The sequence below is a fragment of the Chroicocephalus ridibundus genome, chromosome 5 (genome assembly GCF_963924245.1).
Source record: "Chroicocephalus ridibundus chromosome 5, bChrRid1.1, whole genome shotgun sequence".
Taxonomy (NCBI): domain Eukaryota; kingdom Metazoa; phylum Chordata; class Aves; order Charadriiformes; family Laridae; genus Chroicocephalus; species Chroicocephalus ridibundus.
Window position 1 is genome coordinate 78,480,722 of NC_086288.1, and position 27,691 is coordinate 78,508,412.

Sequence of the window (27,691 nt, forward strand, 5' to 3'; positions counted from 1 at the left end):
TAAATCATGCTGTTCAAACCCTAGCCACTTATTATTTCCACAAAGCTACCTATTCTGTAAATACCATTTACAGTGATTGATTTGCTGTGTGCGTAAATTATTTTAGCAACTTCTTGACATAAATGCAAGGCGCTACATTAGCATCTACTTTAGAAGGTCTCATTATATGAAGAGGTGGCCCAGAATCTGTTGCAATATGTTCTTTCTTGATGCTTAGTCAACTGTTAAGAAAATACTGAAAGATGTGCATTGAAAACTTCTGTAATAAATGGGGCCATTTCAGCAAACAAACTACTTCTTTTGCAGGCAGCCCTAAGTATTTCTGCAAATTATTGTCAAAACATATTCCCAGCAACCCCTTGTCTGGTTTGTAACAATCACGCTAAGAAAGAACTGAATCCTAATCCTCCACAGCAAGTGTTTTTCAAAACGGTAAATACAAAATTAAGATCTTCAAAAGCACGTTAAATCTTCAAATTTAGATTAAACAGTTCTTAGAACATAGGCTTTCTTTCCCCTTCTGGATCACACGGAAGTTGAACTCGGTATACCATCCACAGCTGCAATACGTTTATGGGGCCGAAATAATCCTTAGTAGAGGATTCTGTCTTTCTCCCAGTTAACTGCCCACTGAAAGCCGTACATGACTGGAAGATTACCGAACCACTGAAAAACAGTTATCAATGCTCTGAAGTTCATAACGGTTTTCATTTGAAATTAAAGCCTTAGTCTAGATACATTTACATTGAAAACCGTATTATTTATATATGTAAACTATTGTGGTGGATAGTGATTTCTATATAATACTTTTACATTGAAGACCTGTCGGCTCCCCCCCGCCTCCCACTTTAGTGTTCTAAATATTCTAACTTTCAGCGTCATTGAATGAGCTCTCATTTTTGTATTTATGAAAGGAAAATGTCTGGTTTTCTCTTCCCACATTGCCATCTTCGCAATTCTCTGTTCCCTCTCTGCATTGAACTGGTTTTTATTCTCTCAAACAGGCCTTTAGGATTTCTTTGTTCATCCGTAAACCATTTCTGTATCTGCTGTGTTTTTTTAAAGTTTTTCCAGGTGAGGATGAAACACTGCAAACTAAGATTTTTCAACACTGTATTTTGCTAACATATGGTAAATACGGGACAAATGGACATATAGCTATGTCTATTAATATTCTTTTTTAAAGTTCCTTTCAAGTACTTGATGTTACGAAGAGGTGAAGAAAGGTGGCTAAATAACATTCAGAAAAGAACAAGAAAATGAAATAGATATCCTGACCAAAGAGATGACTGGAGGAGCTTTGCGTTTTACAGGGCTGTATGTTCAAAAATCCATATATCATGGACTTTGGTACTTGCAGCCTGAGGCTGACGAGCTTCTAAAAGAGCAATATAAATTAGATCCTTTGTTACTGGCATAAAAAGTATTAAAGTGCTGGTGATGGGTCATAGGCAAATATGAAAAAAAAAAAAATCCTAAAAATGCTCAGTTTTGCTTAATCGGTTGGTCGGTCTGTCTGTCGGTCTGTCTGTCTATCTACACTACCTTTCTCCTTTTCAGTATGAAATTGCTGGCATGAGAACAAGCTGCACAATCAATTTCAGAACAAAAGTTTTCATGTAAATCTTCTAAAAAACCTAGCAGATGCAGAATAGCTACTTTATATATTTAATGAGCCATCAAATGTTATTTAAATTAACACTACAGGACTGATTCTAGAGGTAGGTTAAACTTAACTATGAAGCATTCCCATTCACTTCCTTTTTGTTGTTTTTTTTGACTTTTTCATTTTCAGGTAGCTTTTGTTTAAATTTTCCAACACTTAATACTCAATCATTTGCCTAAATTCACTCTTAAATCTTGTTTATCTCTGGCTCGTATTTCCCACCCTCTCCCACGCATGCCTGCACTCATCTCTGCATCTCCCTGCTTCTTTTGCTTCTCTGAATTTTTTTTCCCTCCTTTTCTCTCCATCTTCCCTTCCTTATTTTACATTTAATTATGATTTTAACTAATTTTCTTATCTACCTCTCGGGCTAAGACACTGAAGTGAGAATGGGCACTTCTGATTTCTGAATTGGCAAAGAGGGAAGGGTGGTTTTATGGTTAAGGCAGATGTCCAAGCAATTGTGGTTAATTTCTTGGCTAAGCACATCCTTCTGGTGTAAATTGCAGCAGAGTAATTAATCTGGCTGTCTGACCGCCTTAGCTGCTACGCAGGATAATAACATCCCTTGTCTTCTCGCTTTCCATCTGTCTGGTCTCTGTAAGGGCAGGACAGAGGGGAAAGAGAGGAAATGCCTCTTTCTCCAGCCAGATTCCTGCTTCCAGATTCTGCTGACAGAGCTCTTGCTTTCAGACGTGAGCTTTTGGTGAAATTTTGGCTGCGCTTGCATAATCTGGTAATACAGATGGCAATATAGTAACAGCAAGTTTTGGTGATATAGCTTCCTTCACTGGACAGCATGGGGCTGGAATAACGGATGTCATCTGAAGTACTGCCTTCAACTAAAGCGTTTCTTAACAACAGCTCTGCTACCAAAATGCTTTTACAGCAAAACTTGAACATTGTTGTTGTGCCTAAGACAGTCACACTCCAGATGTATTTGAAACCTCTGGGTTTCATTATGATAAAAATATGTGGTGGGTTGACCCTGGCTGGTGCCACCAAAGCTGCTCTATCACTCCCCTCCTCAGCTGGGCAGGGGGAGAAAATAAATCCAAAGGCTCGTGGGTTGAGGTAAGGACAGGGAGGTCACTCGCCCTTTACTGTCACGGGTAAAACAGACTCGACTTGCAGAAATTTAATTTATTGCCAATCAAATCAGAGTAGGGTAATGAGAAATAAACTCAAATCTCAAAAAACCTCCCCCCTTCCCCTCCCTTCTTCTCAACTTCGTTCCCCATTTCTCTACCTCCTCCCTGTGAGTGGTACAGGGGGACGGGGAATGGGGTTTGTGGTCAGTCCATCACACATTGTCTTTGCCATTCCTTCCACCTCAGGGGAGGACTCCTCACATTCTTCCCCTGCCCCAGCGTGGGGTCCCTCCCATGGGAGACAGTCCTTCACAAACTTCTCCAACATAAGTCCTTCCCACAGGCTGCAGTTCTTCATGAACTGCTCCAGCCTGGGACCCTTCCACGGGGTCACAAGTCCTGCCAGCAAACCTGCGCCAGTGTGGGCTCCTCTCTCCGCAGGGCCACAGGTCCTGCCAGGAGCTGCAGGTGGATATCTGCTCCACCATGGAACTTCACAGGCTGCAGGTGGATCTCTGCTCCACCATGGACCTCCACGGGCTGCAGAGGGACGGCCTGCCTCACCATGGTCTTCACCACGGGCTGCAGGGGAATCTCTGCTCCAGCCCCTGGAGCACCTCCTCCCCCTCCTTCTGCACTGACCTTGGGGTCTACAGAGCTCTTTCACATATTCTCACTCTTCTCTCTGGCTGCAGCTGCACCGTTTTTTTACCACTTCTTAACAATATTATCCCAGAGGCACTGCCGCTGTCGCCTTGGCCAGTGGTGGGTCCGTCTTGGAGCCAGCTGGCATTAGCTCTATCAGACTTGGGTGAAGCTTCTAGCAGCTTCTCACAGAAGCCACCCCTGTTGCCCCCCACTGCCAAAACCTTGCCACCCAAATGCAATACAAAATAGTAATTCAGGAAATTTTCAATGAAGAAACACTTAATGACACAAAACTAAATCTCTTGACAGTCCCTACCTACAGTCCTGCTCTGTTTCAGTAATTTAGGTGTCCAGCTATCCTGCTGTCCTTTAACTCCTGTTTTTCTTTGCAACGAGAAGCATGAAATCTGAGTGTAACTCCCCCATTAGGAGCAGGAGTGTGTTGCTGTGCCTTACAGAGAGATTCAAGAGGTAACGTGACAACTCGGGACCTCTGCAGTGCTCGGAGCGCATCAGGGCTCAGGAGGAGGCAGAGCAAACTCTTCCTGTGAGCCCCCCCATCTGTGTTACCTGTCTGCTCTGGGGGCACCCCCTCAGACAGAGCTCGTACCGGTTCCTTTATTAGAGACCCTTGTGATGAGGGTCTGTCTGGCCTCGGTACAAATGCCCTAAAAAGGCTCTTTCATGTAGAGGACGGTCGGCACCTCTGCCAAAGGCCAACCTACAGACCAAACCTACAGGTCCAGGGACAAAATTAGTTTATTGAACAAATACGAAACAAGTCTGAACAGAAGATTGACAGAGGATTGTTTAGTTAAGGGATGGTGGCATAATTTTTAATTTATTTATAAAGACTACTAGTAATGGGTAGAACTAATACAAGAGAGGAAACCAGGAGAGTACCTGAGGGTGTACTTGGTAACGTTAGATACTGCATATATATATAATGCAGTGAAAGTGTCATATGTATGAGTACATTTACTGGCAATACATTTTGTCACTGTTTTTTGTCTACATTTGTCTTCTTTGCAGCAAAATGCTGCTGACATATCTGTAGATGGAAATTATGAGCTCCCTAAGTTATTCCTGTTTGTCTTTCTGTTGTTTTCTTTCTCTGCTTTCGTACTTCCCCCCACCCACCCCCGAGCGACATTTCTGTAATATCTTCCCATGTAAATCAATTTCGAAAACCTTCCTTTTTTTTTTTTCTTGCTGACAAGGTTCTTTACTTTTTTTTTTTTTTGGCATTTTTCTCTTATTAGCCCATCTCCACCTGCCCTGCATCTCTCATTTGTGTAAACAATAAATTACTACTATTTTATCCTAATCTATAATCTCTCACTTTCCCCTCCATCTTCTTAAATCTTTCCCTCTTCTCTGCTGCTCCTTTTTTCCTGGTAACTCTTCCAAGTTAAGGGTGCCCATGACATTTCTTTTACCTCCTCTGCACTTGAATACCAAAATTTTGCTTCACTTGTGAGAACTGCACTCACGGCGATTTGTTTCGCTGCCAAAACCAAATGTCATCGGTATGGTTATTTTATTTTCTCTTGGGCTTCTTTCTCAAATGCATTGGCAGGTGTATTATCCCACCGTGCTATGCAATGACATGCCTATGAACCAGAACCACAAGGATGAGCTCCAGAAGCCTGGCTTCCTTTTCCTATTCCTTATCCGTGTCAGGCAGCTGCCATAGCTAGGTACGGGTATGTTGTTCTTAAGCAGCAGCTACTGCGCATAATCATTCTTCCTTCTTGGAAAAAAAATCCATTCTTCTTGCAGAGCAAGTGGTAGAGAGGAATGTAAGGTGCATGGCAGCGTTCCCTCCTTTCTCGTCCCAAAGGAAGATATAAAATATTTTAAGATTTAAAATGGCATGTTACCTCTTAGAAGTCAAGTGGTCTGAAATGACTTACCTTCGTTTGATATACTGCCCATGCCTTATTTTAAAGAACTGAGTTCAGTTCTAATAGCAAGTCAGACCTCTAGTGTGGTCTTGAAATGGTCTCCTGGCAACCCAATTTTAAATGCTTAATCTACGTTGTCTTTACCAAATGGCTGTCATAAATCATAGTTTGCTTCCTACTTATATTTCACTCACTATATAGGAGGAAGAAATGCCAACAAAATGGTAAAGACATATGTTGGAGGAATATGCGGTACACATGAACAGACAGTTAAACCCTTTCTACCAGAAATAAGTATTAGTACAATTTTTATTTAAAATAAAAAAAAAAAAGGAAAGAAAATCCTAGGACTGTGCTAACTTATGGTAGAATAATTGAAAACAAGATTCAAAATGAGGCGTGGGAATTCCGTACCAGAAACAAAAACAGTGAGGGAAAGCAGAGAATTATTCTTTTATCCCAATGCACTCTAATGCATTCCAGGCTAAAACCAACTGTTTAAAATCCACAGAAAAGAGCAATTAATAAGGAAAACAGCCAGTAAGTGAAGTAATAAAAGCAAGTACTTTCGGCTCTAGAGTAAGTTTGTCCACAGTAAGTATTCTGTGATTGTTCGATGGTGGTACCTACAGGGACGTATTTACATTTCCTTTCACTTAATGAGGATGCAGTAGATACCACGCATGCTTGCGTGCTTACCCGAAGCTTTCGGCCAAACACGTTGACCTTTCCCTGGGCTTGCTCTTTCCGGAATCGCCACTCCACCAGGTTCTGCCCGTTCTCCCCCGGGAGGGTCATGTTCCTCTTTGCCACGGTTGGGTTGGCAGTGCCAGCCAACACGTGCGGCTCTGTCTGGTAGTGTGAGTCCAGGCCGCTGGCATAGAGGATTCTCAGCGAGCCGTCATAACCAATCTGGTAGCTGTTCCTTAACTGATCTGCAAAGGCAAGAAGGAGAAGCACAGGTCACCCACGTGGGTTAAGAGTCTGCTTTTGTCCTGCACGCTTTATACATGTAACATCTTGACTTCACATAACTGACCCAATGGTATAAACACCCAGGGTGAGACTGGTAAGAGTGTCCGTACCACACCAGAGAACAAATGCCTTTGGGACCTGTCTGCAAAGTTGCTTAAATGCTTAAGAAGATCCCACCCTCCGAGTATATTCTTTGGACTGGCAAAAACCACATTTTCTGCTGTTTCATTAGGCATTTTTGGCCTAATCCCAAGCATACTATGACTACTGACTTTTGCAAGGTTGTGGCTGCTGGGATGTCGCATGCAGTTTTAAAGCTAAAATCTCACTTCACCCTATTTCTGCACCTGTTTCCCTTTCAATCCATTTCTCTTTCCTTTCCAAGATCCCCTTTTAATGCAAAGCAGGTATTCTAACTACTTCCCATAGCTGTTTACAAAAGCTATGTGGTTGGAAAACATTTTTAATTGTACTTTCATCGCAACTCCTTCTTTCCCTGAACAGTTCTTTTCATATATGTATGGAAACATGTACGTATCACCCCTTCCTCCAAAAACTACGCCTCTAAAGCTTCCCTCTTAACGCGTCCGACTGGAGCTGCTTGTACCATAAGAAAAGAGTTTTCAGGTCAGGTATCTGCTGAGAAATGTTTTGTTTACAATACCTTGGACCATGGTGTAGAAAGAATCGATTGATGATAAGTTGGAAGTGATGCTGACGTCTTCCTCTCTGCTGGATGACTCAATGTCCACTGTAATAGCCCTTTCCATTTCCCCATGAAGGTTAGTGACAACTCCAGTTGGGAATGTAACGTTTGTTAGACGGCCCTCGCTATCGTAGCTAAAAAAATAGAAAAACAACAAAAAAGAGAGTCCAGAAATGAGACATAGCAGGAACAAATTGTTTTCATTTACAAGTAAAATGAACGAAACTACCAGCTACTCACATTGTTAAGGCACGTTTGCTTTTTTTCTGCATGGGATAGGCACAGCAAAGACTTCAAACGTGCTTTGAAGTAGTCAAAAGACTGCTTAACATACAGGAGCCTCCATGCGATAGCAAGAGCAAACAGATGGATCTTCAGCTCTGCATATTATTCTTTGAAGTGTGACCAGATCCTGCTGCACATCTAATTCACCATTTCAAGGGGAGCATATTTACTGGTGCTAAATTCTATAGTATTCTGTACTCGCTCCCTATTATTGGACTAGATTTTGCTGTTATTGTAGGAATCCTCAAAATTTTTCATAAAAAGGGTATCTTAATAAGAGTGTCTCTGGGGCCTTTCCTATTCAATGGTCATGCAGACCACCTGCCCTCCTGTTCCTGAGTGCTTAACATCCCTTGTATTATTAAAAGAAAGAATCTGGAGTAATATTTAATCTAGTTAAGCTGCTTGTAGCTGGAAATCAGAACAGCTAGCGTATGTAACTCGTTAGCTGCCCGTGGATCATAGTTTGAGAACTGTGGCACAAGCCATTGCAGGAGATGGCCTTTTTTCTTGCTCTGCTGACATTTCTTTAAACCAACAGCTATATATCCGTTTAATATGAATAGGTAGATACAATTTCTGTAATTAAGTAGATGTATGATGTCTAAACCATGTATTTTCCTATGCTGCGTTAGGTATAGACCATTGGTACAAGACCTGAGACCATGCTCACATCCAAACATGCATTGTGTCCACAATATATACAGATAAAGCATTATGTGAGCTTCAGGTCATAAAAATGCCTTTAAGATGAGCTCCTCCAGGACTATAGCCTGGATTCGTCAGCCTCGGTGCTCAGCGAGGCTCCTCGTCAGGAGTACAGCCTCCTTGTACCTGCAGTGGAGGGAAACAAGCATCCAAAGGGTGATTCAGCCCCCAGGTGACCTGTTTGCTCTCTGGAGTGTTCCATCCCTCTCCCGTGCCCATGCAGGAGGAAGCTGAAGGAAGCTTTAGTCTCTTAAAGTAACTTGAATATGACCCTGCAGGTCCTCATGGCGCGCTAGACATTTCATGCTTACAGTTATCATCAAAATTGCTCCTTCTGTGAAAGAAATGCAAAACCAAAAACCCAAAAAACCAAAAAAAGCCCCAAGCATATCACTGCGGCTACAGAAACTCTTTTTCTTAAATTGAGAGAATTAATTCCAAACAGTTTTAACCCACAACGCACTAACTGTCTCTGAACAGCACGAGTACTGCACAGCATTACTGTAACTGAAAGGATTAGGTTAAGAAATGTTGTTTTCCAGTTTGCTTACTCTGTAGATTTGACAGCTTTTTGCATACAGTCATTTCCATCCTTTTAACACAGTTGATTTCCTTTGTTTATATGAGACTTTCACTTAGCAACAGGAAAAAGAAAAGAACGTTTAAATATCCGAAACCATACTGCAAGCCAGGGAAATCAAGTGGGAAAACTTCATTTTGAAGTTAAGTACATTTCAAGATAATGGGGTTTCTTCCAGTGTGTTTCTAGCCCTAATTTTGGCTCTTTTTCACACACCGGACTTGGCAAGCAGAGATACTGCGTTTATGCGGGAAACTGAAACAAACGTACCAACATTCCTGGCGCATGAATGTGACTGCTAGCCTGTTCGTGACCTCCAGTCGCATTCTTCAGTTCCATAAACTTATTTTCTTTTCATGCACAACTTCCCTTTTCAACTCCGAGGGGAACGTATATTGCCCAATTAGTGTCCTTCTCTATTTTCCACTTTATGTTTGAAAACGGTATCGAATTGTTTTGTTGGGAAGTACTTGTGTCCTTTGATTCAAGGTCTTTATTTCAAACAACGCTTGCTAAAGCTGCAGAAGGTAAGAGTTCCCCGTAAGAACTTTTCACCCTTTGAATCACAGTATTTGCAAGAAATTAATTATCATATTTGTGAGTATACCACTTGAGTTGGGAAATGCTACCCATCAGTAGTATTCAGTACAGCGTGTGGCTTCGCTGCAGTGTGCAGCGCTGAACAGCCCTGTTCTTGTTTTATGCATTCTTGCTTCCACAGTATTATTTTTTGACTCCGTGCCTCTAGTTCCTAGACCGGTCTCTTCTTTCACAAATACATGAAAGCACATCACGGGCCTGAGATAAGCAGCTAATATTATTACAGTGGGGGAGAGTTCAAAGATCAGCAAAAAATCACGCTACACATTCATGGTCTTAAAAACATGACTTTAAAGCAGAAAGAATCTTAAAAGCCATGATTGCTTGGTTCAGGCATCCTGGTGCAAGAAGAAAATGTGACTAAGATGTGAAAGGTAAGAATAGGATTTCTCACACTTTTATTGCCAGAACAAAAAGAAAGAAGGGAAACAGGTCTTTCTACAATTCACTAGATATTCCATTTTATGATGGATTGTAATGTGTGTCCTTCATTTTGTTCACAGTGCATCGAATACTAAACTTACTTTATACTTGATCTCTTTTTGTCCACAATGAAAGCCTTATCAATGCTCAGCATAGCAACATCGCTCATACCTTTGGGCATTCCTCTGCCATTTTTCTTATTACATCCAAATATCCTTGCGTTCTGCTGCCAAGGTGAATTTGTTCACCCAAGACTGTCGGTTTTAGACCGAGAGATTTCTTTTATCTACCTAGTGTTCTAATATTGAAATTGCCCTAAAAGGAGTGAGATCTAAAGTCTGGAGGGCGAGTGCCTATATTTGGCGTTTCACAGTCTCTTTGATCTTTCCATCCCAACACAAGCTCCGGCACACGTGTTACCATGGAGCCCTCTGATCTTTCTCCTGCGCCAGGCTCCACAGCAAAGCCATTCAACCCACCTCTTCAGTTCCTCAAGAGCAAGTCACAAATAAACTTTTCAAGAATCTAAACCAGAGCCTTGCTCACTGGGCGTGACCTCATGTGCATCAATCCCATCAACTCATTTCCATTCGCATTAAGGTCACGATCTTCATTTTTGGTCAGTAACTACAGAAGACAGCAGCAGGGGCAGCTGCCACCACCGCTAGCTGAAGTTCCCCTTAGATCAAATTCTTTTTCTTCTTCAGGATGATCTGCCACTGCCAGATAAGTTTTCCCCTTCTGCAGTGAGAATTTCTCTGAGATAATGATTATCAGCTTCCCAGATTCTTGACCTTTTGCTCTTCACCTGCTGGAAGTCTCTCTTCCATTGTTCATCTCCTTTAGTTTTAATTACATTCCTTCCCAGACCATTTTCTGTTCTAGTCTATGTAGGACACTTCACTGTGCAGTGAAAACTTCCTGGTAAGCTTTGTCACAGAAGGAAATGCCCTACTTTCTTTATTTCTGACTTGTTTCTCATGTGCATTGTATCTTAGTTTGGAGCACGTTTAGCTCAACCCCAACTTGCAGAGCTTTATTAACGTTTTATATCGGAAGTTACTTCAACATAAAACAGGGAGCTGTAGAAATGAAGTGTACAGTAAAGGTTGCTGCTAAAGCCAATTGTGAAGTTATGACTGATATTGCTTTTCCACAGACCTCTGCAGCACACTCGCTTAACAAAAGAAATTCTGTAATTCTTTTTTTTGCTATTGTAAACACGTCAGGTTGAAGAGCAAGGCAGGCCGGTTCCTGCGCGTTTCAGATAACAAGACATACAGTGCAAATGTGTATTATGTATTTCTTTAAAGACTGGTTACAGATTATATTATTAGTCAGGATACTGTAATAGAGAAATGAGGCATGAATGCATTTCATAATACAGACATGTATAATTTTGACAGTAAAATGAAAAGTACTGTTACATTCTCACTCAACGCACATCAGGCATTTCTTCTGTGCATCTGGAAATATCAAGAGTGGCTAAAAAATTTATGGAACGTTACCGTACTTGTTTCAAACTACTCGTCAGAAGCCTTACATACCAAGGTGCTACTTCTCGGCAGGTGAGAACAGAAGACTCAGAGTTGACTTTGAGACGTGCAGGATGCTGTTGGTTTAGGCGTATACTCACCATGTTGACGCGTACTGAAAAATTTGTCCTACCCTGGCAATGAAATGTCTCCTTCAGCTTGTTGAGGCCATTAAGGCCTCGTTCGCATAGAGGACCATTACCTTTAACATTAATGAGCGTTGGTTTGCAAATCCCTTGTACTCAGCCTCCTGTAGCGTACTGCAAGTTTAGTCCCTCCCGAACAGTGGATTCACCGTGGGAGAGCTACAGTAAAGAGAAGCCACCTTGACCGGGCATCGCTGCATCGCTGAACCAGTAACAAAACAGTTATCTTGCTGATCAAAAGGAAACAAACCCATAGTTTATATACCATCACTTTTACTACCATTTCATCACCCCTATGGAGCTCTCCAGTCCTCCTGTTTAAAACAGGGCAACTTACTGGGAGCTCTAGTTCTGACCATCTTTAACCATTATGTGGGTTGTTGAAGGGAAGAAAAAGACTCTTGACTTCAACATAATGAAATTTGCCAATTTTTCCCTTTACTCCATGTCTGAGTTGCTTTCCTCATTTTGATACGCATTTTTGCTTTATCTGAAGAGTGACTGAATGAACCTGCTAAGAATGAAAAAAGTGAAAATAATCTACAGATGCATGGATAGACAAATGATTTCTCCTTTTTTTCTTTTTTTTGGCATTTCTTCTTTAGTCGCGTTGAAATACACACTTCAGTGGATCCATAACTACTCATTGACACCTGCCTTTTGAAAATAGTATTAATTGAAATACCGTATGCACATATTCCTTTATTTCCACACAGCGTATTTGACATCTTAAAGGTTTAGCATCTTGCTTGTGGATTCACAGTACAAATAGAGCAGGAAAGCCAAAATATTAAACTGTAACTTCCTTTTGAGATAGAACAGATTTTTTTTTTGTTTTTAAGAAGAACCATAAACAGTAAGATAGCTGTATATCTTGTTAATATTGTTTTGTTTAACAAGAAGGAAGAAAACGTGTCATAAATGACAATTTGATGTATGTTAGCAGGCTTGTAAATTATGACAAGTGGATTGTTTTTTTTTTAAATTTGTCTATTGTCCTAGACGGGTGGCATTTTTCCTTTATTCTTATCTGGAATATTGTTAAGCCTGAGAAGAAAATTCAATATTATTTCCAGTCTTACAGAATTTTAGATATATGAAAAAAAAAGCTTCCTTCCCTTTCCTTCCTGCTCTGCTCCTTCTCCTTTTCCCTCTCCCTTTCTGTTGTGCCTAGCTCAGAGAAAATAGTGGATAAATAGGAATTACAGAAAATAGGTCCAGGAATGATTCTAGGAAGGACCTACAGTAAACTGCAGCCCAAAGTCCAATTCTGGACAGGAATTTATCTATCTAATCTACTTGATTTTTTTTTAATGTCATTTGGGTAGAAAATGCAAACTCACAAAACCACAAAGGCTAGAAGGGCATTAAAAGTATTAGTATCGGCTAAATTTCTCTGTCCTGCTGTGTCCTGTAACTCAAGCTTAAATTTGAGCTGCTGCTCTGCTTTTCCTGTCCCTTTATCTGATGGCTGCCCTCCATGGGGAAAGGGTCTTTATCCCATTTTCATCTGGGAAAGTCTTATGCAACTGTTTGCACAACTGGTTAAATAATTCACGTAATGTCCTTTTATCTTAGCAACGAGGTCAGGATGAATTTTTCAGCCTAGGTTTAATGAAGAAATTTCCTCAGCTTGAAAGTGATTGACAATTTCTCTTTTCACCTTCTCCTGTTCTAACTGCAGCTTTTGAGGCTTTTTTTTTTTGTGCGCGTTTATTTTGTCATAACGTTAAAAGGGTAGTTTTCAGTCTTTTTTTGCAAACTGGCATTCAGCACACTAGACAAGTGAACAATTCACCTAAATAGGCCATTCTTGACAGCCGTAACTCATCTGCAAAACAACAGGCGCGCTCTAAACGAAAATCACTGCAGAAAACGTGTCTGTTGGAAAGGGAGCTCAAAGAGATGAATCGAGACCTTCCCTTGCGATAGTTCGCTCGCTTCCGTACTGAGAAGTTTGGGATGCTCATTTTCCACTTCATCGCACAACCAGGCAAACGAGCAGTAAGACTGACCACCTTTACAGCCTAATCCCAAATGACTTCCAGAGACAGGCGTTTAGGGGGAGCGGTGCTGTGCAGTCAAAGCGGCAATACATGACTTTATCATGCTGGGCCGCTTCTTTACATTATTTTTTTTTTTGCCAGCCGACTGCCAAACTTTTCACTGGTTGCTGTGCAGTGCTGCAATCCTCCCACACTGTGCTGTTCGCTGCGATAAGCACCTGCCACGTATATTCTCATCGGGATTCACAAAACCAAGAATTCTTCCATAACTCACATTTCTGACATGCACAAGAACCCGCACAAATAAATTGCGTTAAGATGACGGTGCTCTCTGAGGAGCAGGAAGGACAATTCCGGCATAGGCACAAGGGGGAAGGGGTGATCGGGAGCAGCAGGATGGACGTGGTGTGGCTGAAACCAGAGGCGTTACCTGGGGATGGAGCAGGTTCTCAGGGCCGGGAGTGTGTCTTCTTATGAAGATGAGCCCAAGTCACAGTAGCCAGGCTTTTATCTGCAAGACCTCAGGACTCACCCCCGGCTTTTCAACTTCCCTCTAATGGGAATTCACTCCCCTGAGCTCCACAGGGACCGGACTCTGTTTTTTGCCGGGGTTTGCTGAGCCGGGTCCTGCCCCGCAGCAGCTTCCCCCGCGCGGTGTCTTTCATCTTGGGGCTCCCTGGGGCTGCTGGTTTGTTTCTGTGTCGTTTCCCCCCACCTTCTTAGCTCATCTGCTACTGTACAAATAAACCGTGTGCCTTGCCGATATAAATACCGGAGTATGGCCTTTCAAATACGAGCAGTGTTGGTGTATATGTACTTTGTGTGACGGATTGTCCCTTGCTGTAAGGTCTGCTTACGCGACCAGAGCGGAGGGCATAGGCCTTTAGTGAAAAAAGGACAGTAAGGCTGGTCTGTTAGGCCAGAGGTTTTGTTCACAGAATAAGCTGTAACATTGCTTTTTGCCCCTTAATTCTTCTCTCCTTTTTTTTTTTTTTTTTTTTATTTTGAGAGGTAAAAATTCTATGAGGGTGTTTTTACAGGGTCACAAAAATTGGACATAATGAACTTATTAAATTGCATTATGTTTGAAAGGCAAATTTAGCAAAAGGAAAGCAAAATTATACAGGTGTATTTTTTGTTCTTTTAGGACAGTGGAATACCAGGATGGTAAACAAATATTGCTAGATTGAAGTTCTACGGTTAACTTAGAATAACATCCTTATTCCTTCAGAGCATGAGTCACACCCAACCTGTAGAGGCTTCGGAAGCAACAGACTGTCCCCTCTCTGGGGGGAATGAGGTAGGACTTCCAGCTGCGTGTGCCACACAGGCTCCCTGGAGAGCTGGTCAGTCTGGCCTCACTGGGGACACCAAGGAAGGCCAAATCTCTTGATGAGGCTCAAAAACGAGGGCTGTGTGTTCAAATACAGCATGAGTGAAAACAGAGAGCTGCCTTTTCACTGCCCTTCCGCCCTCCCCACGCCAGGTCCCCATGAAGCGAGTGTAAAGGAGGGCGAGCTAGCTTCGCTGCAGCCTCCCTGGCTTCTGTTTGACAGGGAAAATCAAGGTGGGACAAGAATATTAACATGTCAATAACTGAACAAATGGTATTATTAAGTCCCTGATAAAGCCAGAAGTGAAACAGATACTTTCTGTAGTCAGCAGAGCTGACTGTATTGATAATGCAGGACATTTATGTCATTAATAGGAACAATACTGCTTTTTGCTGCACTATCCTTACTTCTAAGTGCTTTCCAAAACCACAGAGACATCACGTGCCAATTTTGTTGACAGAAATCAAAGCATACTCGTACAATCATTCTCATACATGTAAGATGTAATAATGTTGATATGTGTCTTCAGCGATGCTGTTTAGATATTATTACCTCTTCGGTGGGTTCTCAGTTCTGCTTTTATTCCTTAGCCTAGTTCTAAGGACAAGGAGTGGTAAACATTGAAGAATGAAAAAATGGGTCAGTGTCTATCAGACGAGATACTCTACTGAAACCAGGGCAATGAGGGGACACGCTACAGGTCTCTCAAAAGTTTCACGCTGCTAGTTAATGGTATCTATTAATGGATTATTTTTAACATGGCTGCTTTGTTATTAAGCAGGATGAGTCCGAGACAGCAAGCTTGTGTGCTCCGCTCTCAGCACAAGTCTTACCCGACTGAAGTATACAATGGCATGTTGTATCATCATTACGAAATTTACTGTAAAGTTGTTACAGTTCCAGTTTAGAAAGCTGTGAGATCATAACCTCTGTTCTCAGTAAAAAGGAGTTGAAGTTAGAAATCGAAAAAATGTATTTAACGGTTTATCTAAAGAAGAAACATGGTAAGCATAGCCAGCAAGCTCAACTGCCACTAAGCTCCTCTCAGAACTTGCGCGTTGCGTGAAACGTGGTTCCATATTTGTGTAGTATCGATGTATCTAAGGGAAGGTTTAAAAAAAAACATGTTGTTTTTCAGCTTGTGGCCATGCACAAATCGAACTAGTCAGCTTGATACTTTTCCCTACAAGTTCTCTTTGGGCAGGGGGAATACTTGGCTTGTTCGAATAGTTGGAAGTGTGTTAGTCGCCTTTTAGCCAGCCTTGCCTCCACGGGTCTCCGTGAACGGGTGAGAGAGGGTTACTCCTGCTGGAGTTTCAATTTGTGCCGTGTCGAGAGGAGGAGAAGCACCAAGTATTGACTAACAGAGAACCAGCTAGTCCCTGAAATGTGCTTTAAGAGAGAAATATATCTATTGCTGGATTGAGACAGGCAATGTGGATACAGAGGCGCTTAGGAAAGGACTGGATATCTCCAAAATATCCCCAGAAAGGCAGTTCAGAGGCGGTTAAGAATGAAAAGAGTATGTCTTTTGTTGCTTGAGTAAATATAATATGGGAAGATGAAAGACTGAACTTGTAAGTCATGGTTTGCAATCAAGGGCTCATGTGATGCTACAAAAGTCAATGCAAGAATATGAAAATCAGCTCAACAAAACTGTTTTAATGAGTATGGTTAATTACTTTATAGCCACTACGTTTTAGACTGATGAAGCAAGAAGCAGCAGTAAAAGCAGAAGGTACAGAAGGTTGTTGATGGTGAATGGATAAAAATATCTAAAAAGCACTATGATACCAAGGACATTCAGAGAATGCTGTTTTGAGGTGGTAAAAATCCAGATTACAATTTTGTAAGAAAACAGAGTCAAATTAGAATGAAAGCCCCAAAATTGCAAGAAAAAAGAAAACTAGGTGTTTTTTGATACTCTCATTACTGAAACATGAATGTGATGGAAAAACGAACACAAACGGAAATACAAATGTTATGGGAAAATTAAACCCTACAAATATTACAGGAAATGGTATAGCAATATTAATTGTGAAAACTGAATTGTTAATGTCTTAATATACAGTAAAAGTGCAAGTGAATTGATACTGCTATTGCGTGATAATTTTTATCTGATCAAAATTAAATAGTTGCTGCTATCTAAAGGAAATCTTTGACTAGGAGCTCTGTAGACTTTTTTCTCAGTATTTCCAAGCCAGATTCCACAAGCAATGCCTTAAGATGAAGCAAGAGGAAAACGGCAAAATACCATCTGTTCCCTGTTGCCAAATGCTGACAGTTACAGATGATGTTCCCGGTACGTGGGGAAACGAAACAAGTCCAAGCCAGAGGCAGCATCTTACTCGGCGTCCAGAGAAGGGCTACAAAGCTGGTGAGGGGTCTGGAGGACAAACCTTATGAAGAACGACTGAGGGAGCTGGGGTTGTTCAGCCTGGAGAAGAGGAGGCTGAGGGGAGACCTTATCACCCTCTACAACTACCTGAAAGGAGGTTGTAGAGAGATGGGGGCTGACCTCTTCTCCCTGGTGACAAGTGATAGGACGAGGGGAAACGGGTTCAAGTTACGTCAGGGGAGGTTTAGATTAGATATTAGGAGACATTTTTTCACTGAAAGGGTTATTAAACATTGGAATAGGCTGCCCAGGGAGGTGGTGGATTCACCATCTCTGGAGGTGTTTAAAAAAAGGGTAGATGGGGCACTGAGGGACATGGTTTAGAAGTGGCTCTTGTCAGGGTAGGCTAAAGGTTGGACTCGATGATCTTAAAGGTCCCTTCCAACCTCAACAATTCTATGATTCTATGATTCTATCACAGCGTGGTAAGGAAACCACGGCACCGAAGGCATTGTGAATAAATGCGTAATATGCAAAGGGTGATACTCTGCCGCACGCGGTGACAACAGGTTTTTACCTGCGATTCTCTCTAGTCTATAACATTACGGTAAGGATTTCACATTCTGCCTGATTTCACCACCTTTCCAGAATGGCTGGAAAGCTCATTAATTTAACTGTGGGAGCAAAGTAAACTTGTAAGGGCTCTGCTTGCTAATGTCACTCTCTTTGATTTCTGGCGCATTCCCTTGGAGACAAGAATTGAGCAGGAGAGGGAGGAGGGGAAGAAGACAAATGAGCTCAGGGCATGAAGTGCCCGGGGAAACACTGGATGGACTGTCAAGAGATACAAGAGGGGATTGAGAAGAAACGCACCGCTGGGAAAGGAAAAGGCAGGGAAGCCAAACACGCCTTAGAGAAGTGATGTGAGACAGGGGAAAGAGCAAGATACAAGGTAAGAAAATAAGGAAACATAGTAGGAGGGCAAGGTCTGGAGAGCAAAAAAAGAGACATGGAGGAAAGGCATGAATTTGCAGGGAGGAGGAGGAGGAGGAGGCATCTGAGCCTGGATCAGAGCTCTGCCTGTTGATATTGCTCCTAAAAGGAGAGGAAGGCGAGAAAGAGAGAAGAAACTGGCTATTGGAATTGATTCACAGCTAAAGGAGGAAAGTTATCCAAGTTGAACCGAAGGGGCCAGAGGAGGCCAAAGGAGAGCACGCGCAGCCTGCGCCTTCCCGGGGGGCTGAGACGGAGGGACTGTTCTGGCCTCTCCCAGCTCCTCGAGCAAGCTGAGGAGCACAGAGCAGCCGAGTCTACCACAGGGCTTCCCTGTAACGCCCTGGCTGAAGTTACCCAGAGTAGTCATGGAGCAGGCTGAAGGAGAGCAGAGAGGTGTGGGCTCAGCTTCCAGCGGTTCCCAGGGAAGGACTTGGGATACTGGGATGATTCAGAAGAAGCAGGGCTGAACAAGATGCGTGGGACCTTCTCAGAGGGCTGCCTCATGCTTCTGGTCAGATTAAATGTCATGAGTAATACCAGTTTTTCCTCTGGAATAATTTGCCCATCGTCAAACTTTCAATTAATAGTGAGCTTTTTACCCATTTTCAGCTGAATTTAAAGCCTGGCTGGCAACTGCTGGCGTGCCGGGGCTGTGACAGAGACCTGGGGTTGGAGACTGGGGTAGGGTCTGACCTACTTGACTGAGCGGTTGCACAGGGGCACGTCAAGGCTTGGCTTTTTAGGAACTCGCTTCTGATACTTCAAAGACTTAGGTCCGAGGAAAATGCCCTTCTGGGCACCTGGCTTAGCTCTCCGTGTGTGAAAGCAGAATGGAAACTGCTGCACAAAAATAATATCATATAGGCTAGCTAGGAAGTGTCACTTCCAAAATGCTAATATGGATATAATTAGTTCAACTTTTAAGATTTATCTGTTTAAATGTTCATATTATGCATACGTAATATGCAGTTATAGTTAATAGTTTCCAGCTCAGATATCTCACAATTTTATAACAACAGAATTTGATTAGGCTGATTACTCTTATACCTTGTTTAATATTATAATTTCATTATAAAACCTCATCTGGAGGACGTTTAGCTTCATATGGCTCCATTGGTTTTTTAGTGTGCGTGGATTTTCAGTCCTTTTTGTGAACGCTCTGTTAATATCTTTTTGTATTCAGCAAGTCTTTAGATCTTTGATAACAGTTACCACGAATTTTAGTAACAGTACTTTACAAAAGTATGCGTTCTTGATATATAAAGCGTCGATTTTCATCAGCAGACTGTAACCCTTAACAAAATAGGAATTCAGAAATCCATTTTGCCATAAAGATATAAAAAAATCCAATCTGTAAACAACTACAGAAAAGAGATTATATGATATCCTAAATAATTCAAGTTAGTACTTACAATTTTCACTGTAAAACCCCCATATTTCCTGTATGTCAGTCCTTCCCTTCCTCAGGCAAAGTGGAGACTAAATAAACTCAAGGTTAATTCGCGTCCAGACTAAATGAAATAGAAAAGTAAACTTCTTTTGGATCTGATGTTAGTGTGATTTAGATGATGGAAAAAAGCCATTGAAAGAAACAAGTCCAAATGCTTTAATGTGTGCCAGAGCAGCGATTGCCAGTTTTGGGGATACAATGTTTTTTCAAAGATTTCCTCTTTTCGCTGAAGAGTTGCTCTAAGAAAGGAAAAAAAGATTAAATCGTTTTCATAAATCTGCTCTCAAATCACTGAGAACTCAACTGAAATGATCTAAGTTCTTTGGACCCACACTCCAGTTGTACAAACAGATTTGCACAAGAGAATAGTTAACGAAGCTATTACTGAATTGGCTCCAAAGACGGATCTTTTTATTACTAAACCCGCACTATTTTTACTCCAATGTAACTTCTGCCATTTAAACAGATGTGTGACAACCAAAGGGTGAAACAACCCAGCCACGCTCAGAGCTAGTTGAAAAACGACATTTCTAGTCCATTGGAAATTCTAACAGCTGAAAAGTCTTAACTCTGTGTGGGAAGAAAGTAAATTCACCGTGGAATATAAATTCTATCCCCTTCCCAAAATATTTTGAGAATCTGAATAATGGTTTGGGTTGGAAGGGACCTTAAAGATCACCCAGTTCCACCCCCCTGCCCTGGGCAGGGACACCTCCCACCAGCCCAGGTTGCTCCAAGCCCCGTCCAACCTGGTCTTGAACCCCTCCAGGGATGGGGCAGCCACAGCTCCTCTGGGCAACCTGGGCCAGGGGCTCACCACCCTCACAGCAAAGAATTTCTTCCTCAGATCTCATCTAAATCTCCCCTCTTCCAGTTTAAAACCCTTCCCCCTCGTCCTATTAGTACATGCCCTTGTAAAAAGTCCCTAGAATACAACAGATAAATAAAATACCTAAATAAACTCCGATATGAAAAGAAAATGCAGCCAGCAATGAAACTGAAATATTTTGCTATTACTAAAATAGAAGAACGAAATCAGAATGATTTCTTCTCCTAATTTCTGATTCCTCACCTGATGTTTGAGGAAAACCTTTCCGTTTTAACAAGACTTCATTTTTTTCAACAGAGAACTCTTCAGCTGAAATTTTTTTTCACCCACACTACCTCCAAACATCAATACGCAAAAGCTGGGAGAGCGATGCACGCGTGTGTACCCTCCCACCCCCACGCAAGCCCTTATACGATACACAGGGTTTCCAACGAGTCTGGCAGTAGCAGCAGAAGCCTCTGGAAACCCAGCCTAGTCGGGTTGAACATTACACATCATCAGCCCTGAAAAGCAAAGTCACAATAATGTTTGCTGATCCTGGAATAGAAAACGGCAAAATAGTCGTGTTTATATCTATTTTTCCTTCAAAGGAGTGATATATACAGACACAAATTCAGTGTGTGGGGATTTTATGTTAAAAAGAAGTAAGCAGCTGTGATGCCCGATGGATGTTTTTAAGAATGCTGTTTTGGCAAGAAAAATAACACGGTGCTTTTTTCCCCCGCTTATTCCCTGTAGCTTTACAGAATCAGTGCAATTTTTTCTTTTTGGTATTAACTGGTACGGAGCATCACAGCAAACATGACTGGAAAGGACCTTAAGAGGTCTCGTGGTCCAAGCCCTACCCCAAGGCAGGATCTGCTCCGCCCGCGTTAGTCCCCAAAGATGTCTCGTCTCTTCTCAAAGCCAGTCTGTGAAGGGCACGGGGTCACTGCGGTTGTCTGTCTGCTCCAGGGCTCCAAAATCTTCTCCGCGAAGTTTTTGCAAATGTCTCACCTGACTCTTCCTTGTTGCAATTAAACAGATTACGGCTTCGCCATGGCTACGGGGAGGAGATGAGTATCTTGGCTTCTGCAGAAGCCTCATACGCTTGCAGATTCAGGGTGAGTGAAATTGCCTAGCTTTCTCCGTAATTATTTCAGCTTGGGAATTCTAACAAGACATTGGTTGGAGGTAATTGTTTAGGAAGTGCATAAACAGCAGCTTGGAAATAATACTCATAGTTACGGAGGGGAACAGCCTGCCCTTTGGGGTCTCCCAAAGCCAGCTGGACATAACCTAGCTCAGACCAGAAAGTCGGCACGGGAGCAGATCGGGCGTGAAAGACAGTTATTTACAGACTCAGTAGATAACCACGTACCGCATGACACACAGTACCCTAAATTCTCCCCGTGCTGAAAAATACAGACCTATCAACCACTTAATAGTGAATATAATATCCACTTCTTTGCCATCACGCAGACGCCATTAAGATGCATTCAGGAGCCATCAGCTACTTCTGCAGCGCACCGCAGTCAGCGACACAGAAACTACAGGCAACATGGTGAGAAATTACTGCCCTGATTAAAACTCGAGGTCCTCAATTAGCCACTATGAACGCCAGCGTGATTTAAAGTGCCTGCTGTACCCAGCAGATGCCTTAATTTCAGTAAGGGACTTCACTGTCTCCCAAATTGACTGCCTTGCCCAACTCGCCTGCTGGAAACAAGTGGTTGTGCGTGTGACAGTTAAACACCGAGTTTACTCTCCATGGAAATGGATGACGATTCCCAGCCCGTCCGAAGCTGTGCTTCGGTCTCTCGGCGTACAGGACAGGGATAACTCGGGAGAAGGAGAACACGTGTCCTCTCGACTGAACGCTTTCTCGTTCCTCTGTGTATCCTCGCTGTGTTTCTGTGTCCTCTTGGCAGGACCTAAAAAGCTACACAGCGGATGCACCAATGCCCAATTAAATATTACAGACGTGTGCTAAGGCTTTGGGAACGTGCCCGCTACCAAAGCCCTGCCAATTTACAGATTATTGTAAGAATACCTTAAAACTGGCAGCAGCGCCGTTCCACCTGCTGTCTTTGTTAGGGATCAGCATTTCCAGCCCTGTCTCCACTTCAGGACACAATCTGCAGCGAAGCAGCACCTGCTGCTCTCGTGTCCCCGCCGGGCCTACGTAAAGGCTGGAGAGTAGATCCAGGTGCCGAGTCCTCCTGCACACTGCCTCAGCCAAACGGACGCCGGCAGAAACGTGAAGTTATCTCAGAACACAGATGTTTGGCTTTGCTGCCACTGCCTGACACCCGCACTTTATTTTCTTTATCATGTCTGTTGAATTGAAAGCTTTTTTTTTTTCAGGCCCTGACCTTGGCAGCAGTTGCTACTGCATTTCATCATAAAGATAGCAGAAAAGAAGAGGGTAAAAAAAAAAAAAGAAAAAGAAAAAGAAGAGGGACTTACTGGATTTTCATGATGCCCTTTGTAATCCTGAATACTTCAGCTGAGGGCCCTCTAACACTTTTATTTATCACACTATCTCTCCGCCTTCCACTCCTTCATAGGCACATTTTTACCTAGCCTTAGCATGTCTTTCATGGGATTTAAAAATACACGTATTTTTCCAGTTGACAGAGATGACTGGAAAAAATCTGTCTTAATTCTACATTGATCATTTTTTTAAACAAATTGTGTTTTAAGCTGCATTTTTGTTAGGTTCTGTTTGGCATATCAGTTTGTAGCTCAGCTCATGTGGGGATGAAGTTGCCCATAAAAGCCATGCGTGATCTCTCAGGTTCCACTAGTTTATCTATAAATTGTCATGACCTTCCCTAGTCAATATAATCGAGGACTCTGTAAAACGTTTTGCTAATCTGGCGGTTATGAACAGGCATTGATGGCTTAATGACTGTAACACAGTGTAAAGCAATCCACTGAAATTATTTTTTCCAGAGGCTGGAAAAATTACAAGTCCTGCTGTTCCACTAATCCTTCTGGCTGTTGTGCTCGCACCTCTACGCCACACGTCGCTGGTGGTCTCCGTGTTTTCAGTTTATTCCTACCGGAATGACATTTCCCCCCACAGCTCACATTTCTTTTCTCAGCTCCTCCTGCCCAGGTCCACCTGTGGGAAACGTGCCGTGTCCTCCAAGAGATCCTTCCTGCATATTTGCCACTCAGTGAAATACAACCTTTTACAACTTCACAAAAATACCCACCCAACCTTTTTGTTTTTGTGGGTAAAAGACCACGCAGACAGGCTTTTGCTTAGAAAAAAAGAAAGCAAGAAATATTGAGCAGTGAAGACAAATTTCTTGTCAGTATTTGCTGCAGAACAATGTCAATCTAATGAGCAAATGGGATGAAAATCTAGATTTTGATGCAAATCCACAAAATCGTGGTTGTCTGAGTTACAGCTCTCTTGACAAAGAGTGAAATGTTGTCTCACTACTATTTCAATATATAAAGCTGAAATTCAAAATAATGACTTGAAAATTATTCCGAGCCAACGTTTAGAAGAAGTCAGACAGAGGAAGACAGTGGGGGAAATGAGAAATATCTTTCTGTGTTTTTTGTAATCAAGGGTCACCTTTGCAGTTACTTCATCAGTCTCCAGAAATCTTTCAAGGCTACTGTACAGTTGTACAGTATATAACTCTGTCTGTGTGTATATATACACATAACCAAAACAACTCTAGGGCATCTGACTTTATTTTATGTACTTACTCAAAAAAAGTGGTCCATCCCGTCTCATCGCTTTTAGTTGCCAGAAGTCCGCTGTTGCCGTGGTAGGTAAATAAGACGAGCTCCTGCCCTTGTGCAGTCATGCTTTTCAAACAGCCGTTAGTGCCTATCGTCAACCAGATGACTTGGTTATCCGGAGAGACCACTCTTACTGGCATCCGGTTGGGATCCCGTCGGATACGAAGAGTGTTCCCGTTGCTGTCTGTTACCGCAGTAATATCATTATCATTACTGTAGCTAAAATTGTAGAGATAGTCTCCGGTGACTAAACTCACAGTGTACTGGTGAGTACCATTGACATCGAAGATATAAAGCTCTTGGTCAGTTGGAGAAGCAACTTCATAAAAGTTCATTGAATTCAATAAGGGTTTATTCCTCGACACAGCCCGTATCCTGATATTTCCCAGATCAGCAATGTACAGGGTGCCATCTGGAGACACAGCTAAGGAGGAAGGGGCATTCAGTTTGGCATCTTTAGCGTAGCCGTCGCCGCTTTGGTAACAGTCACAGTTGACGTCATTTTTGCAATCGCACTCTGAAGGTATTCCAGCCACTAATGAGATCTCCCCATCAGTTGTGACCTGTCTTATCCGATTAATCTTTTTCTCGTCGGTCTCTGTAATGTAGAGTACCCCGCTGTAGGACAGGGCGATGGCCGTTGCTGACTCGAGCGTGGTCTGCACGGCGTGTTTCCCCACCGTGTACTCCACCCCAGGAACCTGGCAGTGCATCGGCCTCCCCGCGGCAATGCGAACCTGACGGTTTTCAGTGATCTGCAGAACTACGTTGTTATCCAAAACATAAATGGAGTTATCCATCGGGTTGATTGCTAAATCTGTTGGCCATTCCAGACGAACCTTTACAAACAGAAGTGTTTAGTTAAACAGTTAACCACTGCAGATTAAATGAATTAATTCACCTTCAATTTCAGACACTGCTGTAAGGATGTTTTTCATCTGCTGTAACCAATCACGACAAAAAGACTTGTATCAAAATACGCGCAGCAAACTAAAGCTTTTCAGGGAGGCAAAGGGAACTGTGATCAGACATCTATTTTCTTGAAAATAAGCCAGTTGCACTGGAACTACAATACAGGTTGAATTTCCTCTCCAATAAATGCTACCCTTTTCTGTATCACAAATCCATAAATAAAAATAGAGACAGATACCAAAGCCTAAATACGTACTTTAAAGACAGTATTCATCTTTTATTCTTGTAATAGCAAAAATAACTTACTACCTTCCAGAGTACGAGACACCGTACTGTACTCCATTGGTAAACGTACCGCTAGCGATGCCCCTTCGCACCTCCACAACCTTCTTGAGACAAATAGAAAAATATGTTCTTTTCTATATATCCTCTCGTTCCCTCTAGCAGGCTGGGGACGTTAGCCATTCCGAAAGCATCAACATGCCAAGATAGTTCTAACAGATCTGCCATTCTCCCAGTATTTACTACCAGACTTAATGCTTCCCACTGATAGTTTTGCTGTTCTAAACTAAACTGAACTTTATGGGCAGAAAAATTGAATACAGCGGCATTTATAGCCGAGAGAATACACTGCGATTCGTGCCCTTGGAACAGGTTTCTTTCTCCCCAGTTTCTGATGTTAAATATCCATTACGCACTCCGCCCAGTTTTATTATAAGGGGCAATAAAAGCTGTATTTGCATGTCTAGCCCCAGCTCAGCTTTCTGAATTGGCAGCAGGGGAAGGTACCTGGCTGATGTGCATGCTGGTGTCACAGGTTAGAGGCCGTGCCGAGGTCAGGTCGTTGGAGCCAAGCAAAGTCGATATTATGCCATTCTGATCCACTTTTCTGATCATGGTCCCATCAACAAAGTAGATTAACCCGTTCTTGTCGATCGCTATTCCTTTAGGGAAGAGAAGAGAAATCCCTTGTTTGTACTAGCAGGGAATGTGCTATCCATAACTGATGGCGTTGCCTGCCTAGTGGGAATTGAGGGCAGAATACGCGGCCTTAGGCAGTAGGCAGTAAACCAGCTTGTAAAGGTATTTTGCATAATAAACCAACGTTCAGTCTGAAATCTACTCTTGATCGCATCTGCTGTTCATTGGAGAGTACGCTGAGAAGGGCCTAGCTTTCAAGTTAACCTGACAAATGGGTAAGTGGGACCAAAACCAACACTGGTTTTAAATCTTCACCACTGCCTGCCAAACACGTAATCTAAAGGAACATTTGAAAATGCTCAATAACCACGAAAGCCAAATATTTCCTAAAAAAATCAACCCAGGTACCGTGTAGCCCTCTTCCTCAATGGTCTTTCCAATTGGAAAAAATTACTCAGAACCACATTTTTGAGCCAAAATTCAGTAATTAAGCATGATCACGCCCCCGGCTCTGAACTCTCGTATTACTTTGCAAGTTAGGGAGGGATAACTCTTTTTACCTTTAGGGCTCATGAGCGTTGCCTCCACCGCCTTGCCTCCATCGCCACACCGTGCCTCGTCGAAGGGCAGGCACTGCTCCCCCGTGCCTCCTATCACCTCCGCGTTCTTGGTCAGGTCTTTCGCACCTGTCAGCGACTTGGGCCGATAAATCCTGCGCGTGTTCGTGTCGGAAACGTATAAATCTCCCGTCACGGGGTCAGTTGCAAGGTAGTACCTGTGAGCTGGGTTGTTGCTGTAAAATGGAATTATAGATCGCATGTGCTGTAATTAATTGCACCTACCATTGGATCAAGAAGAAAAGGTTTCAGTTCATGGGCAAGGTGCAGTAATACATAAATAATTAAAATCAACAGTGATGCTCTAGGCATAGGTCTTGGCCCCAGAATCTCCCTCGGTTCTCAGTTCTCGCCTGTGTCTCAGGCAGTCCAGTCTAGACTCATCCTTTTGGGACAAAAGATCCATTTTGTCCGTAACGCTCAGAGGCCCGTCCCGTGCTCCGTAATTAGAGACAGCTCCTGTCTCTGTCATACGCCAGACCAAAATACCGGAGTCTGACGACTCCAAGGCTTTCCGGGAACCTCAATCCGGTCCCAAACTTTGCAGCAGGACCCCAGCCTTTGCTTACACTTTGTTGCTGTTATCATCCTATCTGTTTTATTATAATTTATATAAGGCTGCTGGGGTGCGTGGTTTATATAATTCATAAACAGATAAGGCAGGGTTCGTATTATTAGTTCACAGGCAAGAGATAAGACATCCTTCATAAGTATTTGTTTAATCCACCGCTTTCAAAGACGTGATGCGCATGATTTAACGCATTAGGAAATGTCATCTTTTCCACCAGAGCACCGAGCGCAGCTTTTCCGTTCTTCTTCACTCGGAGTCATATTTCAAATAACTGTACGCATTGGCACAAAACCGCTAACTACGCCAACGCAGTCTTTATTACAGTGAAAATATATATTGCTAACAGTTTTCCCAGAAACGTACATTTTGCCTCTCCACTGGTGCCACATAATTGAGAATTACCATCTTTTCTCCCCTGCTGGTGTAAAAACCAGCCCTGGAGAGTACCTTTTGGGGTTGATGTATTATGATGTAGAAACTTAACCCACTGCAGTTGGGATTCCTGACCTAATTTACGGCACGAAGAGCCGAAATAAGGTCATGTAAATAGAGGAGGTAATTTCAGGCGGGCTCCTAATGGATTGAAGCGGTGTCAGAACAGTCAGTCCCGCTTCTGCTGTTTGCAAAAGCGCTGCCTAAACAGATCTGCCCGCCTCGGTGACAGCCAAACATCTGCTGGCAGAATGCTCCACTTCACGTT

The 27,691-nt window shown here is 42.6% G+C and overlaps 1 protein-coding gene across 25 annotated transcripts in view; it reads right to left on the minus strand.

Moving 5' to 3' along the window:
* TENM3 (teneurin transmembrane protein 3) overlaps nucleotides 1-27,691 on the minus strand; it is a 1,409,904-nt gene that overhangs the window by 12,194 nt on the left and 1,370,019 nt on the right. For all 25 annotated transcript variants that reach the window (XM_063335478.1, XM_063335480.1, XM_063335491.1 and 22 more), the window contains 5 exons: nucleotides 26,364-26,596; nucleotides 25,672-25,826; nucleotides 23,935-24,809; nucleotides 6,952-7,127; nucleotides 6,012-6,247 (listed from right to left, as the gene is read on the minus strand). In XM_063335478.1, coding sequence (XP_063191548.1) covers nucleotides 6,012-6,247; nucleotides 6,952-7,127; nucleotides 23,935-24,809; nucleotides 25,672-25,826; nucleotides 26,364-26,596 — 1,675 coding nt within the window. The remainder of the gene's footprint in view (nucleotides 1-6,011; nucleotides 6,248-6,951; nucleotides 7,128-23,934; nucleotides 24,810-25,671; nucleotides 25,827-26,363; nucleotides 26,597-27,691) is intronic.